The 19,665-nt window shown below is 37.7% G+C and overlaps 1 protein-coding gene across 4 annotated transcripts in view; it reads right to left on the bottom strand.

Moving 5' to 3' along the window:
• NOL4 (nucleolar protein 4) overlaps positions 1-19,665 on the bottom strand; it is a 188,126-nt gene that overhangs the window by 126,732 nt on the left and 41,729 nt on the right. For all 4 annotated transcript variants that reach the window (XM_030266146.4, XM_012572082.5, XM_012572084.5 and 1 more), the window contains exons 3-5: positions 15,432-15,543; positions 14,817-14,929; positions 10,090-10,222 (exon numbers count right to left, since the gene is read on the bottom strand). In XM_030266146.4, the coding sequence (XP_030122006.3) occupies positions 10,090-10,222; positions 14,817-14,929; positions 15,432-15,543 (358 nt within the window). The remainder of the gene's footprint in view (positions 1-10,089; positions 10,223-14,816; positions 14,930-15,431; positions 15,544-19,665) is intronic.

Consider the following 19,665-nt stretch of genomic DNA (forward strand, 5'->3'; position numbering starts at 1 on the left):
CACATCATGTAGTTCTGTCTTTCCATTCTCTCTTTGACAGCTTGCAGCATCAGCTCCCCTCAGAATAACCATTCATGAGACACTTAAATAGTGTGACATAACAAACTCACTGTACATATTTGCCAGTTAAGTGATTAAAATTTTATTATATTTCATTTTTTGGTTCTTCTTGGAAGAGTAATTTTGTGTAACCGAAATGTCATCTCTCTATATTGCTTTTGCAAAGGAAAAAAAATATTCCCAGTTTGCATTTCTTAATTTCTTTTCCTATTAAATTAGTAATAGCAATTATCACTCTTAAGATTAGTCTCTTGATATTATGGTTTTATTACATTTCTCAAAGCAAAAAATCAAATTTTCTAATCAATTATTGCCCCAAAGTATCAATTACTATTGCCTTATTTAAAAGCTGCTGGTGAAACACATGGGTTTTTTTCCTGGTTTATGATCTTGTTTACATCCCCTTGCCAATGTCTACACTTGCAAAAAATTCAGATTTCAGAGTACAAAAAGCTAAGCATAGAGATTTGAACTCAACCTTCCAGTCAGAAGGAAATACTAATTTTACAAAAGCTTAACAGTTTAGCAGGGATCTTGGATAGTTATTAACAAGGATTACTCTGCCTTCTGCTTAGGGAACACTACCCAGGAAAGCACATGGGATATCAGAACAGTTAGAAGTTCAGTAGAAGCAGTCACTAGTCCTCCAGAGATGCATTAAACTGACTCCTGGATTTATGTCACAAGAAAGGAAGCTTGTAAAACACTGAAGTTAAACTGAAGCACTGAGGAAAGACTTCAAACACAATGATGGAGCTATCCCAATAAGCAGGAACCTCTGCAGCAGAGACTGATCTCAAGGCAATCTTTCTGCTGGAAGGCCACATTCTGACTGCAAGGCCAGTGTCCTGATGAAAGTGGAGAAAAGATTCTTGGAGCTCCCTTAAGGCATCAATTTCTCTTCAGTTCTGTGCACTTAAGTCTGAAAGTTGTATATTACATAAATTTAGCTTTTATCTTAATTTATTCTATTAGTAATGCCAATGCTTACAACTGAGGTTCTGAAGTGGTTTCTCAGCATCACAATAGTAGAGCCAACAAAGACAATTAAATAGAGTGCTCCTCCACATCTTTTCCCAGAGTGGCTCTGAATAGCTTCTGAAGTCTGTCAGTCTGTCTGTCTGTCTGGAAGGCTGCTCCTGCAGTGGTCAGAACTGTTCAGTGTCCACGGGGCATGCAGCACTGGAGAGACTGCCTGAGCTTGACACACTTCCCAGCAGGCTTAACCAGACAAATCAAGCTGTATTCTAACCTGTTGTTAATGCTAAAATCTAATTGTTCTTGTATCTTTCTGTTTCCAGTCAGCCTGCAAAACAACTCTACTATCTTTCTCACAAACTAGGCTATCGGTGTTCAGGAACACTTGGAGAACACCACTGGAGTTCAGCCTATCCTGAAACTTTCAGGATGATTGCATCTTTTCTTCCATCCTGTTATTGAGAAGTGCCAGAGATGGCACATCCCTCTGCCTCAGGACAACAAATATGGTGACTATCTAGCAACATTAAACCCATTATTTGAAAACACCTCTTCACAAATCTCAGGAAAATATATATAACCACTTCCTATGTGGTTTATTATTACAAAATACTATACTGATGAAAAAAAAATACTAATTTCTTCTTGTAATCAAACTATTTTCATTTGGTTAAAAAAATACTAATAGTTTTAAACATTCAGCATTACAAATATATTATCAAACAATAAATGCTTCAAAGAAAATTCTATTAAAAATGTCTTTCAAAAAGACAGCCCAATGTCTCCAGGGAATTTCCTGTTCAAAAAAAAAAGAAATTAACAGCTTCCTTAATTAAAATATAACACAGTGAAGAATCAATGGCTAAATTAAATTTCTTTAAAGCACATTATTTTACATTACTTTTCCTGAAAAAAATGCTCAATTATATTATTCCATAGTATATGCAATAGGAAAAAAAAAAAGGAAGTCAATGCCTAGCATGGATTTTAACAGTAATTATGAAAAAAACCCTCTTGCCTCTACTATAAGGAAGTAGACAAATTAAATCAAGCAATCTGTGCACATAGCCTCTGCTAAAGTCAATTGGTACATATGAAAGGATAAAATGGATAAAGTGCCTTTACTGGAAAGCAAAACTAAATCTCTGTAGCAGAATGCCCCTCCTTTTATTTGATGTTAAAGAGAAATAGGAGGCAACAGCCTGAGATATGCTAATATAGGGGAAAAACCAAAGAATATTGACCCAAACCAAACAACACTTTCAGAAATCCAGCTAAGCGTAGTTACAGGGATTTGCACACTGAATCAAAAGCAGACTGCCTTCTACAGTACGTTCATAAGGAAGAGATAGCTTGATGGGCAGTAATATTGCCAAAGTGAAATAACTATTGTTACAGGACATGTACAACACTAATACAACTGTTCTGGAGATACAAAAGGACACAGATCTGCAGCTAGCCTTTTACACGGGGGCAGGCTTCACTTACCAGTAGATTGCTGATGTAAAAACGAGTGGCTGTGAATAGAGTGAATGGTCTGCAAGCATTTTAACATTACTTGTGAAAAGATAATTCTAATTTCTCAGCTATTATTGGCTGCAAGAATTCCCTGATGTAATTATGGAGCAATAGCAGAGAACCTGATTGTAACCAACAGTTAGTAGTTTGTTGCTAACAAGGCAAACATGACAAACAATTTTGAGGCAATTATTGTCATTACAAGCCACACTCAATTGTTCAAGGCAAGCGTAATAGAAAGTGACAGTTGTGCAGCTGGGAGGGTGGTACGGGAAATGAGATTGTTCTCTGGTTGCAACAGACCACTCAGACTCTAGCAGAGTCTGCTCAATGCATAATTCATGTTTAATAATATTTTATTCTCTAAAGCAAATTACAGTATAAGATAAGAAACAAACAAAGACGTCAAAAAAATCCCACAAGTTATTATAAGATGGAATAAGACACACAGAAGTAACATGAAGCAAGGGGGAAATATTCACTAAAGCCAACCCACAAGATGCTTGCAACTAGTAAATATAAATACAGTAACTCTACATATTAAAAGAGTCAGTTATAAAAGCAATCCATTTGCTATGCTTCAATGAGATGGGTGCTCATGTCCAAATCACAGTTTGGGACCACTGTATGATTAGGTAGGTCCAGGAGGAAGAATGGAGTGCTCTCCATTGAGAAAGAGTGATGATTAATTCTGAACAAATTTGAATTGTGTGCAGAGTCAAAGGAAAATTTTCATCTCTCATATAATAGAAGTGCCTCATGTATCAGCTCAGTATTCTGATGACAATGCACACAGCAGCTGCCTCGTCAGCAATCAGTCCATTAAAATACTTGATTTGCTGAAAATTCCACCCAGCTCTCCTCAACGATATTAAGGGCTGAAAGTTTCTAATGCAGCTGCAGCAACATTTCAAGCTCTTGCCCAGACTCAATAATATTCATTGTCAGTGACATTGTAGCACAGCTCAAGCGTCACTCATAGTGTGAGTGACATACAGTGCCACTCATAGTGCCTTTTGCACTGGTAAAGTATCATTAATAAAGAAGCCATTAAAACACCACTGAAACTGGATTTACAAAACTCTCTGACTTTCTGGTCATGTTTCACCATTTTCCTCCTCTTTCTTAAATCACAGAATTATAGAATGTTTTGGGTGGAAGGGACTTTAAAGATCATTTGGTTGCAACCCCCTGCCATAAGCAGGGATATCTTCCACTTGGGTTTGTACAAATAATAATGCATCAAACCAAATCTGATGAGCTAAATCGCTCCAGGTGCAGCTCCACTGAAGCAAAATAGCATCACATGCCAGCTTCTCAGGTACACTTTGACTCTGCTTAGGTGAAGATGATGCTGATTTTCTCAGACAGAGCAACATATTATAAATAACTCCCTGTCTAAAGAAACCTCTGCAATTTTGACATCTGTGACACACTTCAGTGCAGCCCATAGACTTACTCAGAAACATAGATGTGTGACTGCACTGCCTTTTCCTTTATTCAGTAAGAAAACTGGTGATTGCAGAAGGTGGCAGATCAACAGCAGCAGAGACAAGAAACCTTTGCCGCTGCATGTCACATCTGTGCTCCTTTTCCACTGCCATAACTCAGGCAGGTATCTTAGATTTTGACTTTCAGAAAACTAGTATTTATGGTTTCACTCTGAGTGACAACAAGTGAGTAAGACCTGACATTTCCCAAAATGTTGCAAATTTCAGTGGTCTGAACAAGACTGGAAGGTCTGAATATATCACAAAATTGTCAGATCGCCTGGTCCTGGCTCAAATGTAATTTTAAATGATCTGCCATTTCATCAAAGAAAAAAAATAGTAATGTTTTCTCTATCCTCTTTATAAGTTAACATACTTATCAGCCCAAACCTTCCCTATTGAGTTGAGAAAAAATTACCTTTTCCTTCACAGTAAAATGCTTATTAATTCGCCTGTACAATGTCTTGTATAAAGTATAAGCATTATAAACAACTTCAATAGCATTTTAGCTTTATTGATATGGATCTACAGATTGCAAATAAAACCAGACACATAAAAAGTCCCTAAAATGAAAAGGTTTTCTAAACGTATATGAGATGAGATCTAAGAAAACCGACAGACTGCTTTTTATTTTATTTTTTTTTTTTTATTTTTATTAAGGCTTTATGGCTTCATGTGGTAATTTCAGTCTATCCCATATACCACAGAAATATCAGGTGCTTTGTTTTGAAGTCTAAAGAAGTAAAGGTTTTTAGTAAAAGATATCTAAAGTCTGCAAATAGTTTGGCTAACCTTTAGTGGGCCTTTGCTGAAGTCAAGTGGACTTAGACCTCATTCAGAACAAGAACACTTTTAAAACCTTTCAGTGCTTAAACAAAAATTAAAAGCACATTACCTCTTGATGTAAATTGATTTTATAAATTAATGAAAAATAACATTTCCACTGAAAATTCCTAATTACTAGCAAAAAGGTTGCCATGGATTTAATGCTGTAAATCATCTGCTCTCATGGGGCTTTGCTACCCCTCACTTTGCTCAAGATCAAGAGCAGGGCCAATACATTGTCAACAGCGGAGACAATTTACTCCATTATGCTCTTTCACCAATCTGTATTCACTTTGGCCTGCAGTTGGTGCTGGGACTCATATATCTTGAACTTGAATTGCTTTAGAAGAAAAAAAAGTCAATGTTTCAAGACAGAGAGCCCAGGTTTCAGTGGAATAAAGACAAAAGCAGAAAGAAGTGCAACAGCACAACAAGTTCTGAATGAGAAGATGGATAAACTCTTGATTTGGACTTCGTTCAGAGAGAAAAATCAACAGCAAGTCTGCACTCTTGCACAGACAGTCAGTTTTGACAACTTAATCAGCTAATGTTACTTATTTCAAGTGAAGCCATTGTGTAGAGATTATAGCTTTGATGCAGAAAACAGGTATTTAGGTGGCTGACTCCAATACTTGCATCTGTCACAAACACAGATGAGTGAAAAGAATAGTTAATGTTAAGAGTCAGGTTTCCTACTTCTATATTGTGTAAAATGTGGCAATTTGAACATGCCAAGGAAAGAGAACTGACACCATCCAAGTGATTACAAACTACTCGAAGACATAATCCTCTATTGCATTAAAATATTATTGCTCGGTTTTCTATAAATTGGAAAAATTACAACCAGGAAAAGCCTATTAATCTCTACATCTAAATGGGCAGCACAACCCCTGCAAAGGTTGACTTCTGACATGTTTTGTCATGGTTAGCTCCTGTAAACTCCCATATGTCTCCACACAGTGCCTGTGAGAGGTAGTTGTATGTGTATTTATATGTATATATGTATATATATATATATATGTTTTGGTATATATCAGTACAGTGAGAAATACTGAAAATAAATCAATCCTGCATCTTTCAGTTTTAGTTACAGTCAAACAGACTAATCCCTAACTTTTACTTGATAGCTCACATAGTAAAAAACAAACAAGAAAAAATGCAATGTCAAATTTATATTTAATTCTCCTCACTTCTAGGGTTCTACATGCTCTTAACTTCCTCTAATCAGAGCATCCCCCTATATATGTCTTGGTAACTAATGCACTACCACGCTAAGGATGGAAACACACCCAGCTGCTCTGCACAGGGCTCAAGCTAACAGGCAAGGGCAACAAAAGTCCTATTTTCACTCAGGGTAGAAGCTGTTGCTGCTCCTTTGAAGGCCTATCTAGAGGTCACTTTTCACTACAAAAATCATTTTTTTTAAGCAGATTGAACCACTAACTTAAAAAAAAAAAAAGAAAAAGAAAAAAAAAGTTCCTTTATTTCCAGCTCCGTTCACGAACCTTGCCTGCTATCTGTGGCCTGAGATGGGCAAAAGGTTTTGATCCAGCAACATCAGGGCCCCAAGAGCATTATTAAGAGAAAGGAGAATTAAAGACAGATCTCAAGTTGGAGCTTTGCCTGCAGATGAGTTACACATAGGGCTCACTCCAAAGAACCAGCTTAGGACACAGAACTATGTCATGTCTAAGGAAGCAAGAAAACAGGGGCAAGCAAGAGGCAAGCAAAATAGAAAGGAACACATGAGCAATTTGCAGCTCTATTATCCAGCTGGCTGCTAGAGAACACCCCTAAGGCACTGGTAAGCAGAGAGCCACACCCCATTCCCAGCTGGGGAATGAACAAATCGTAACTTAGAGCTCCTTTCCTTTTCCATCTCCCCAGGGAAGAGCAGCAGCCCTTTTCCAACTCTTACCCCACCGTTGCAGCAGACCTGCAGGTGCTCAGGATATTCAGCCATTCACCAGCAGGTGTGACTCAAGACCCTGTTATTTAAAAGTGTACAAAGGCTATTTTAAAGTGGGAACTGTCCTTAGTAGTATTGCAGCAACTTCAGTACCGTGGATACAATTCACCAACCCTCCACTCTTTTCATTACTTCCTTAATTCCCTGTACCCTTTCCACCCAATTAGCTTAGTACAGCTATTATGAAGTCTTGGTCCACTTGCAGAGCCCAGGGCTTTTGTGCAGTACCAGCACCATCTACTCTGGGTGAATATGCACCTTCTGTCTCTGTGCCCTTCCTCCTCAGCATTTTTCTCACCACCCATGGCACTTCTGGCAGTAGAATTATATTGCTTTCAGCTGATACTGTGAGTTGCTCTCATACTTGCCTTTATTCTATTTAGGTTCCAGCAACCTAACCATGAGAAACAGGACACAGTATTGGGCTGGAACACACTGAGAAACCTCAGGTCAAATTTTCTAGTATGAGCTCTGTAATGGACTCCCAAAGAAAAATGCCTGTCTAAATAGGATGCAAATACAACCCCAAGGGATGAAGCTATGAAAGCATCATATTTCTTTTACGTAGACAGTGTCAACATTCTGATGCTCTGATAAACTGAACTGGAAAAGAAGCCTCCATCTATCCCTCAGTAGCATGGCCCAGCTCACTATTATATTCCTCTAGGGCACACAGACTGTTTATATTCTAGTACCATATCAATTTAAATACATAGGAAAAAAAAAAAAAAAAACCAAAAAGCAGGGGATGTCCCAAAATATTCACATGCTACTTCACATGGAAACCCAAGTAAGTAAAGTGATTAAACACATCACCTTTAGGTATACTGGAGCTGTCCTTATTCCACCCCAGGCAGCAGTTTTCCTAATGATTCCCATTAAAAAGTTATTCTCCCAAAGAGAGCATGCTTGAGGCAGCAGAAGACCTGTGCTGTCCTATTCCACCCCATCATTTCAAACTGCATGTGCACAGGCGACCTTATGCAACAGCAAATTTTCACCTGCCAGGATGTAGCAAACACATTTCAGATGAGGCAAATGTCAAGTGTCTTTATCTATAGGCTGAATGTGGTGGCTGACATAAACTTTCATAGACATACAGAATGTTTGAGGGAAGGGAGCAAGAATCACTTTTGACACAGATTCATGCTCTGGTCATGATTTCAGTGCACGTGCTCTATAACTAAGGATTAAATTTGTAAAATTTTACAATGCAGCCTATGACAGCAGAAGGGATTGTACTGCTAAATTCATTTAAGTTCCCTTTTTATTTTCCCTCCCTCCTGTTCCAACTTCCTCTACATCTCATATTATTTTCTTCCAATCTTCTTTTTTTCCTGCCTTCTCCTCTCCTTCTTCATCCCCTACCTTCTCTCATGTCTTTCTGCTCCTCCTTCAGCCCCATCTCCCACATCTGAAACAGCAGTGTTGCCATAACTAGCCACACTTAGGTTAGCTACCTGACAACAGCTAGCAAAGGAAACAATGAAGCAGGAAGAGAGACTATTTCAATTCTCTCTGTCTGCAGATGTTTTAGCCAGAAGACACAGCAAAAATAGGATTGCCTTAGGAAGGTGAGCAAGTACCATCTGGGAGGAAGGGAAGGAAAGCGGTGAGATTTAAAGCCATACTGTGAGATCACACTGTCTGAAGTTCAAAGACCACAATGGATTTACTTCCCATACATTTAAAATAGCAAGTGACAGATTTGCAGCATTTTATCATTCATACTTAGGGTCTAATATGATTACATGTGGCACATGAATCTGGTTGCAGCAGGTGTTAAGATATGTATGACAGGCATTTCTTCACAGGTTACTGTACTGAGCTATAATTTTTATTTCAAAAATAAGCATGCATGCACTTATTATTATTAAACTATATATGTGAAACTTCTACAGCATAGTATTGCAGTGAAAGTCAGATACTTTAAAAAATCACCTTCCTAAGTATCCTTGAAACATCTAAGTTATCAGTGTTACTATATTATCCCTGTGAAAAGTCAAACTTCAACAGAAAAGTGAACTATCTTTTCATACATCATGTGCATCAGAACTGCTCCTTTAGTGAACATATGTAGACAGAAATTAGTTAAAAGTTAAAAAAAAACAACAAAAAAAATTGTGACAGCTTGAGGACACTCAGACAAAAGGTATTTGTGGTTAGAATCTGGCCTATCAAATTATTACAGACATCCTACTCCTTCCTTTGTTTGGAGAGCAACCCAGCTGAAGATTCAACCCATCACCAGCTCCTATCAGCCACTATTCACCACACCCAATTGTACCTAAATATCTTACCAGCTAGCAACTGACCACGATACATGAAGTGCAAAGCATTCAGGCTTGCTGTCAAATCCCATATATTTAGTGTTCAAGAGAAATATAAAAAAGCATTTCTGATTTGGCACATATGATCAGGAAATTGCCAAGCAGCAAGTACAGAATTCCAATGTGTTGTTTCTAATGGCAATAGAATAGACCTGTACTTTGGGTGTTATGAATTCATGTGCCACTCCTGAGCCACTGTCACAGTCTGTAGGAGAGAGGCTATTTGTGAGCTCTGAAATCCAGAAGAAAGTTCATTTCAAACTAGACTCATTTAACTTGCTATATAACAAGGGCAGAATCCAAAGACTACATACCTATGCACCTTCAAGGCCAAGTAAATCAGTTTTATCTCTGACCAGAAAGTAGATTTGTGTTGCAAAAAAGAAACAATTAACATTCAAATGTACAATGCTGCTTGCTATTTTCTCATCTTTTGCCTCTATTTCTCCATAGGAATCTGTTTTTTTCATCTTTTCTTCAGAATATCACATTTCAGTTCCTATCTCCCAAATAACCAGCTTCTGTGACATTATTCTCCCTCCTTGTAAAAACTACTTTCTCAGTTTCTAGGTTGCCTCAGAAAGGTTTGAGTTTCATTTCCTTTTATTCCTCTGCAGGGTCACACTACAGATACATATATATATAAACAGTAAGATAATGCTACTTAACATGTAGTTGTCTAAGCACTCACCTGTTGCCTAAGCAACAAATAAATTAACCTGAAAAAAAAAAAAAAACAAAAAACAAAACCCACACCCAAACCCCTAATTTCTTCTTCTTCATGCTGAGATAAAGGGAACATGTATTTCAAATTACCTAATGAAACACACTATGAAGAAAAGCAAATTCTAAATGAAAGCACAGACTGGGAAAAAAGACAAGGCAATGGCACATTTTCTGTACAAAATGAGAGCCTTACCATCCTGCTGGCCCTGGAGGTTCTGAGGACTTTGCATTCTCTCCTCCAGATTTGAGCTGAGGTCAGAGTTTACAGCTGACATTCTAGTTGAGTCGCTCATATCAAACTCATCACTTTCTATAGAACTCTCATCCTGCAAGTAGAAAGAGGCATGTCAGAAAACATGGTGCACTGTTCACATTATATGTGCAGTTCCTTCTCTTCCCATTTGTTTCACTCAAACCTGGTGTGGAGTGTAATCAGGCTAAACATTTTTGTATATAAGAAAACAAGCAGAGGATATCAAGAGGAAGGAGGAAAATACAGCATTTATGTGACATGATAAACTGACGAATGTAATTTGTTCAACTATGAGGATATTACATAGTAGTTCCATAGTATATTCCAGAAAAGAATTGGTAATTAGAGACCCCATACCAAGCCCTTGTTATTCAAATTTGACTGAGGAGACCTCCGTATATTCCCTGCCTGAATCCTTTACCTTTCCCACATGGAAGGCAGTAACCCTGTGAATGACCCCTGTCCTGGTTTGGGCTGGGATAGTTACTTTTCTTCCTAATAGCTGGTACAGTGCTGTGCTTGGATTCAGTGTGGGAATATTGTTGATAACACACTGATGTTTTGGTTGTTGCTAAGAAGTGCTTACTCTAAATCAAGGGCTTTTCAGGTCTCATGCTCTGCCAGCGAGCAGGTGCACAAGAAGCCAGGAGGGAGCATGGCCAGGACAGCTGACCTGAACTGGCCGAAGGGATATTCCATACCATAGAGCATTATTCCCAGTACATAAACTGGGAGGAGTTGACCAGAGGGTTGGGCATCATTCAGTGGGTGGTGAGGAATTTTATTTGGCATCACATGTCTTTCTTGGTTTTTATTCCTCCTTCTCTCTCTCTCCTTTCATTACAATTAGTAGTAGCAGTAGTGGCAGTAGTAGTACTTATTTTACTTTGTTTAAATTATTAAACTCTTCTCACCTCAACCCCTGGGTTTTTACTTTTTTTCTGATTTTCTCTCCCATCCTACCAGAGTGAGTAGAGGAGTGAGCAAGCCACTACATGGTTCTTAGTTGCTGGCTGGGGTTAAACCACAAAGACTCACAGGAAGATATTTCCAAATGGCAACCTGACCTGGTAAGAATCCATGGTCAAATTCCCTTGACATGATGTCATACTTACAGTCTGTTTAAAGAAGCATCCATGAAAATGTGAAAGTCTATAAAAGTTCTGAGCATGGTCGTGACAGTCAGTGGCAAAAAAAAGTAATATAATCACAGGAGAACAACTGCAAATTTATTCTACATTGTACATCTTTAATATGATTTATCCATCAAGTCCAGTTACAGAGCATTTAACAGGGATGTTAAAAAGGGCAACAAATAAAGTCCTGATCATTATTCCCATTTATAAAAGAAAACAGTTTTAGATATAGTCCAGAAAATATACAAATACATATTTGACTTCAGTTGCTTCAGTCCCACTGAAGTTCACACATCCACTTAGGGATTAGAAATTAAGTATCCACAAGTCTTGCTCTGGAAATGGCTGAGGCAATGTACAAACCTAAGGCAATATATTTTCAGTAACAGCTTTTCTGAGATGGTTACCACTGTTAAGAAAGGTACTTGACAGAACTGAGAGGAAAATATGGCAAATAGATTTGTAAATTAAAATACCCTGAAAATGTTTGAAATATTTTTCCAATTCATTTTTATTTACATTTTTTAATCAAAACAGGACAAGACAGGATTCTGACTATTTTTTTAAGTTGTTCACCAGAACTGACCTAGAAAAATAGCAATGTCTAGAATATGATTTACTGTGTACTTGTTGTGAAGTGGATATTACAGGTATTAATATAGCTGCTTGCTTTTTTCTGAGTGTTCGACTCTTAAATCAGGTCCTCCCGTGGGTCTCAGCAATGTTTCCAGTTTGTATGGACATTTCTCTTGTTTTCAGAAAGCAATTTCCCTGCAATAATGACTCATGTTAAATTAGGATAAAATACTGCAAATGCCAGTTTGTAGGAGCAAGAGTGGGACAACACACAAGGTGAAGATGTTCTGCACTGCCACAGCAGGACAATGACAAATAAGGAAATAAACATACCTTGTTCCCAGGGATTTGTAAAAAAACAAATGGAAGAGTGAGGGCTTCTCTAACAGGCACCTGTCTGTCTTGCCTACATAAGGTAGGAGCAGCCCAGTCACAGCAGCAGCAAACACCCAAACACTGCCCTCACAGATGAGTCCTGGCACCCACCAGCCTCCTGCCCCAGACAGACAGGGCCAGGGCACACTCCAGTTGGGTCTGAGGTTTAGGGAAAATGCACTCTGCTTGCTCAAAGAGCAAGATAAGAAAACAAACTCCCCCAGACCTTCTGGATTGCTGTGTCTCTGTTGAAACGCAGGGTTAATTCTCAGCGAATCCTGCAGGACCCAGCAAGCAGCAGCTCACATATTGCAGTTCTGAGGTTAGGCAATTTGATGGGTCACAGAAAGGGGGCTCTGGCTGACACTTGCACAGTTATAAAACAACACACTAAGGCAGCCTCTGTTTGCCTACAGCACTGCAGAATGCTTACACTTCACTTCCCAAACTGTGCAACCCTCTATCTGTGTAAACCTCTGTCTGAATCTGCATGGACACATGGACATGGGAACAAAAACTGAGAACCACTGGCATCTTTATGGGAGCTGCAGCACAGCTCTAAATTTCCACACAGTGCTGAGTTCTCCTTTTAGATGAAGTCTTTTTCCCTCTTATCAATGGTCTCAGCTTAAAAATGTGGAATTCAAGATGAGAGAATTAGGAGATTTTCAGTCATTGTGCTAGGTAGCAGTGGGATCCAAGTTTACTCCTGTCTCAGTTCCACACCAGAATACATATATGATTGGTTAAATCTTTCCTACAAACCCAAGCCTGTTTTTTAAGTTCATGAAATAGTTTGAACCAGATGTCTTGCTCCTTTGTACTACAAAATTTGCCCTGTCATTTTGTTCACAGGTCCAAAAAAATGTACAGTCCGGGGGGAAAAGAACCTTGGCAAAACCATGATTTGAGAAGAGACATAAGGATTATTTTGAGTACTTTCTTTTGCCCACTCTGTCCTGAAAAGTTATTATTACTAAAACATACAAAAAAATTACTTTCATAAATCCAAAACTTTCCTTGTGCCCACTCTACCCTAAAAAAATTATTATTACTAAAACATATAAGAAATTACTTTCATAAATCCACTGCTGCAGGCATTTCATATACAGTAACAACAGAGCTACAAAACCAAGCTGGGCAGGGAAATACCAAGGAAAGTCCTGCTGCCTCCATATCATTGCCACTGGCTTGTCTAGATGAAAAACTGGATTAACAAAAATGTCAATCATCAGACCAGAAAGACTACACCAAAATATTCAGGCTACTGAAGATCTGTGGCATGGGATCCAGCATGAGTGCCTGACACTGTTGTGGAAGTAGTAATTCTCAAAGGGAAAAGGTGTAGAAACCAAGGAGTCCTTTAATTCTAAGGCTACTGCAGAATAAAGCCTCTTCTCTCCTGCTAGTTCAAACTCGACTTCCAGATCCCTCAAAAAATCAGAAGGCTCAATGGAAGATAAAAATGACCAGGCTGTATTTATGCATTACAAACATTGAGTTGGGGATCTCTCCCTACACCCTCTGCAATCTAAAAAAAAAAAAAAAAAAAAAAAAAAGGCCAAACTGAAACAGGGATCCTGTTATTTCTAGAAGAGTTGTGAAATCCCCATTCTAGGAAGTGTTGAATAATTCATGAAATCTCCAGCAATAGCCCATATCTACTTATTGGGAAAACAAACGTGGCTGACTCTGCACAAGTCAGAAGTCAATCAGGGTCTTGACATAATCCAACTGTTAAAGTTGTTTTTGAAGGCTTTCTTTATTAAAAAATATCTTGTAGTTGGATAGAAAGACATAGAACACAGAACTGTTTTTTTGCTGGCAGATAGCTGAGCTTCCATTTGGCAGCTTAAATGGTAAATGAACAAACTTCTAGCAAAATGAGGTTACTATAAATAATTTGGTATGGGCCTGTGAATTGATGGAGCACTTCTTAAGCTCTGGGAAAATTCTGAATAAATCAGAGAAAGCAAACAACCTTTGAGAAGAAATAAATACAATCCAGCCCAAATTTTTATGAAGAAGCTTGATTCTCAGTCTACTTCTCCTTCTTTTTTTCTGCCTTTTTATTCAAAAATTCAAAAGCAACTCCTGCTCTTATCATTAAGCTTTTTGCCCTAAAGTTTTCAACTGATGTTGCCAAGAATTTCATCACTGTCAGTACCATGTACTGTATTATGTTTGCTAGCCTTGAGAACACCATGGCAGTCACTCCAGTTCTTGATAGAATGGTTTCTAAAAGCAGACAATGGAAGTCACTGCTGGGCACAGAACTAAGTCTCAAGAGAACATGCTGCCCACATCACCCTTTCCACTGGCCAGTGAAAGAGCACCTTCAGGCAATTCAAAGTACATTCACTACCCCTAGTCACAGAAGAGCCATAAGTCATGGTATTTTCTCTCAGTCTGATTGCTTAAAATCAACCTTGCCTTGGTTCAGACTGACTGTTTTAGCAACAAAATTATAAAGATGGGATCGACAATCATCTTCACTTCAGTTTCCTAGCTACCTGAAAGACAAAGTACAAAGCAACACAGAAGAAAAGAAAACCAAACTTAAAAGATTTCAGGTTTTACCTCATCTTGCTGTGAATTTAGTAACTGCAGCTTCATGTGTTTCATATAAGCCATAGTAATGGGCATGTTGTAATCAATCATACTGGTCACCAAAGTTGGAGGTTTTCCATTATCTGAAAAAAAAAATAGTTATTATGCAATATGTGTTAATTGTGGAGGCTATTCTGCAGTCAAAATCAGACTGGTATGTTATTTTGCTCTAACTTTTGCATTTGCAATTGCTTGCAGGCTGTACAAATGGAAGTCTCCCAAAGAAAAAGGAAAACCAAGATCAAACCCTGAAAATTGATGAGCTCTTCTACCCTAAATGACTAAAGTCCATATACCCTATCTATTCCTTATGCTTAAGCTCCCACACAAACATTTCCATAGCAAAATAAATTATTTCCTCCAGATAAAATCATCTTTCTATTGAGGGTGCAGATGGCATTACATTCCATCCTTAAGTGAAAGCAGAAGATTCACTACCTTCCAGTTTAAGCAAATGAGATGATCTGACTTACTGAACTGTTACAGTCTACCAAATTTATATGAACTCTCACTTAAGCTAAGAAAGTATAAATGGGTATTAGAAATAAAATTACTTTACATCCCACTATTTGACACTAAAACTACCTTTATGATCCGCTCCATCTGGGTTTAAATGCATTCTTTTCTGGCACTCTGAGCAGCTCATTAGAAATCGTGTCACCGCTTCTCTCGGTAGGAAGGCATAGGTCTCTGAAATCTGAAATTAATAACAAAATATAGGTGTTATTATGTAAGCTGATTGAGCATGATTTAACAGACCTGATCATCATATTTCCAAATAAGGCACATTATCTTTTAATGCCAGGAAGCACAATGAAAGCATGTTCTGCATACTATGCAGGATTCCAAGAACATCTCTCCAATCTGCCTACTTAGCATCTAATGGCTACAAACAGTTGGTACTGAACAAAATTCCACTTGTATCAAGGTGGGGGGGGGGGTGTTTTCTGTTTACAGTTCATTTCAAATTCCTTTCAACAAAAAGATTCATACATAACCGCTATCCCACTGTGGAATGGTATCAGATAAACTTTAAGAGAGACTTTTTTTAATAGCCAATGCAAAAAAAAAAAAAAAGAAAGCACTTGTCTTATATGTTCTATTTATTTTTGTTGTAACAATACATAGACAGATAAAGGACTTGATGTATTAGCAGCAAAGAAGGTTGCCTTACTATTTTAACTTTGTACTTGAATGTTTTGTGAAAATATTTTTCTAAGGCTTGTGTTTTTGTACTTTGTAGTACCTACGTTATTTTTAGTAATAGTTAAAAAATTTGTGAACCAGTAGATTTTAGAGACTCTGCTTTATCTGGCAATATTTTGAAACAACAGATTTTATTTGTTTCTTGGTTTCAACAAAATCATTGTTTCTAACCACACATTCACAAGTAGGCACCAGAGGGATTTTTTTCTCTCTTGAAAGGGAGAAGAGGAAGCAGTAGTTACTGGTTTTAAATATTGCATTCCCCTCATCCCAAAGGATGCATCTGTCTTTATAGACATTTCACCTTGCTGAAAAGGACCCAGAGGCTGGTGCCAAGCTGAAAATGAGCTAACAGCATACTCTGATCACAGACAAACTACATCTAATACTGGCTATTTAGAGTGTAGAGCCAAATGATCAAGAAAAATTATTATCCCTCTCTAGTCAGTGCTGGTAAGAAAGCAGCTGGAATAATGTGCCCAGGTTTCCCCTCAAAGTTCACAGTTCCCCTCCACATTTCAAGATGGCTGCTAAGAAGCAGGAGCCAGGCCATCATAGCAGATGGAACCTAAAGGAAACCTTGAAGGAAAGGTTGAGGGAGATAGATTCCCTTCATGTAGGTTATGAGGCCAAGAAAGACCTAATTGTAGCACACTGCTACCTGAAAGGGAGTAAAACATCTGTAGAGAAAAACTCTTTATAGTGTACAACCAGGGACAACAACAGCACTGTCTTGGGATATTCAAACCAGACATAAGCAGAAACTTCTACACTCCACTGCACTGGAGCAGCTTAATTAGATGGGTGGAGTTTGATGAAAACATCCAAACTTAGATGTTTTCAAGCCAATAAAAGGCAAATGCATGGCTTTTCTGTGATTCCTTATATATGTTGATGTATATACACTGAACAGTGCAAGTGTTGTAATGGATCTCTAGCCTCTTCTTTCCCAGCTGTGGTGGCTACCTTATTATGGAGACAATCCTTAATTGGCTTGACCAAGACCCAGCAAGAGAGATTAAGAGAGTGAGTTGTTAATCTGTTTGTACTCCCCAGCTGCAAAACCTACAGCAGGATTTGATTTCCTATTAAGCACTGTGCTGAGATGCAAGTCTCAGTAAGAAGTGAAGAAGAATGGAGATGGTGTGTATGAAAGTTCGGCTATAGAAAGGAGAAGATCACTATTTAACTAGAATTAAATGGGATTACATATTGTCCAAATCACTTAGCACCCCTCATAAGGGTGCTAAGCGGAGGAAGAGTGGTCAGTTTTAACTTTCTTACACTTTTCCACTTGGCTTGTCACCTACTTAACCTGTGTTGAATTTTACATTTCCTAAAACTCCATGGACCAATTTTATCAGTGTCAGTATTTTTGAAAATAGGTGAAGTTTAAATTAGTGTTTGTTGACATGATGTGTGTCTTGTCAATACATAGAAATGATGCATTATAAAATAGGAATGCAAAATATATCATCATGTCTATAACATTGGTATTTAGGCTGTTTATTGTTGTTGTTTTCTTATATAATGGAAATCTTATTGGGGAGGGAGAAGAGAATTAGTATAAAAGCAAATATTGTTCTGTGATGAAAACTGGAAAAGATTTTTTTTATGGGCCTGAAACACTTTTTCTGAAAATTAAGGCACTAAATGAAACCACTTTTGAATGGGAAGTCCTACTAAAATATATATTTTTAGATTATTTTTCCTGCTTTTTATTACAGAACAGATGCTTATTTACCTTTCTAAACATGAAAACACTGGTTATACTCATGCTTTATGGAAACTACAAAAAATAACCTAACATCAGCTAGAATTCAGCATTGAAAAAATTGGAAAGTGCACATACACAGCAACGTCTCTCTTATAACATTTAACATGTTTAGCACTGTATTGAAATTAATGGAGCTTATGAATGGATTCATTAGTCCCCTGCATTTGATAGGAATGCTCCATTTATTCTAATCAAGCATCTCTGTCAAAATTCCTGTTCTGCTCAAACAAGATGAAATTCCTTCATGGAAAGAAAGTGAGCTAAGACCCAGATTTAATAGGTATGCTCCACTGACTATAAGGGAACCAGGTTTTTTTAACTAAATTTGCCCATAGAGCAGATGCTCATGTCTCCAACCTCCCACTGCAACACAGTTTTAAGGATGCCCTTCCCTAAATAACTCCAGATTCCACCAATTTCCTCTCATTTATTTTATAATTTGAATCAATCACTGACATTCCTAGACTTCAGTCTGTATAAATTGGTATAACACAACAGTAATCACATTAAAAGAGATACATAACCCACAACATTCCTTATTCTTGTTGCCTGAATATATAGAAAAGCAAGGTGTCTCCAACTTTCACTGCCAGGAAGCTGATTAATTGTCTCCTCGCAGCTGCACAATTTCATACCCCCAGCAGTGCAGACCCTTGTTGGCCTTTCATCTCCACATTAGAAGATGCAGATAGCCGCTTGCTCTGGCCAAGGTCTGAACCAGCTGTAGCCAAGAAATGCTCAACCTAATTAGCAAAAGGCTGAACATAAAATCCTATATTTCAGCTCTTAGTAGAGTTTACCAGGTTGAGCACAAGTCTGGACTGATGTAATTCATGGAGCTGGCTTGCATGTGAGTGTTTCAGAGAACAATGTGGAGTCCTATAACACCTTCTAAGTAATTATACAGAAATACCTGAGTGGTCTGATTTCATCAGGAAAAAGTGTTTCTATCCTTTACTCTAGCCAAAAGAAGGAAGTAATGACTCAGTCCTTGCTGATGCTGTGTCCTCTCACTGCCTTCAGTGGCCCAGCTCCTAGCTCTCTTCTCAAGGCTATTAGCTAAAATATATAGCCAGACCATCTTTTTCAGTGATGTGTTATAAAAAAAAAAAATTGTTTTATTGTAAATCCATGAAAAAAAATAAAATATGCACATGCTTCTACATTTTAAGAAAAAATGAAGCCAGAACAAAGAAGTGGGGGATATTGCCTTATTTACATTCATACTCTGACAAATCAGACTGGCATATTTTTGGCATGACTTACAAGAAACTTCTAATGCACATGTCCATTCCCATCAAAGACCAATGAGTGCTGATTTATTATATTGATAAAATTACTTGGATTGATTTTAAAAAAATATATTTTAAATATACTTTTCTCAAATATATAAGCTCTATGGGATTCTTTACTCTTACTTGTGTTTTTATTGCACATAAGTATATCTTCTGCTGCTTGTAGAGATGTGTTATAACTGCATGTATTCTGTATCTTGGAGAAATCAGTAAAACAGCAGATTCTAGCCTGTTTGTGTACCAGCTATTATAGCTATATGCTTTTTTACATTGTAAAGATATATAAATAAGAAACAGAACTTCCAGAGCATTAAGCAATAACTGCTAAAATTACACAGGGTTTGTTTTAGCCTCATAAATTATAAGATAAGAAGCAAGCATTTCCTAACAATACAGTCCATACACATCTACATATATTTGGTTTTAATTCTGAATTGAGAGGAAAATGAGTTGACATCAGTGGCTTCAGAGTCAAAGCTTTTATGACCTTACATCACCATTAACAAAAGGTTTTGGTACATTTTGACATATACGACTGCAT

This window comes from Taeniopygia guttata, chromosome 2 (assembly GCF_048771995.1).
Source record: "Taeniopygia guttata chromosome 2, bTaeGut7.mat, whole genome shotgun sequence".
Taxonomy (NCBI): domain Eukaryota; kingdom Metazoa; phylum Chordata; class Aves; order Passeriformes; family Estrildidae; genus Taeniopygia; species Taeniopygia guttata.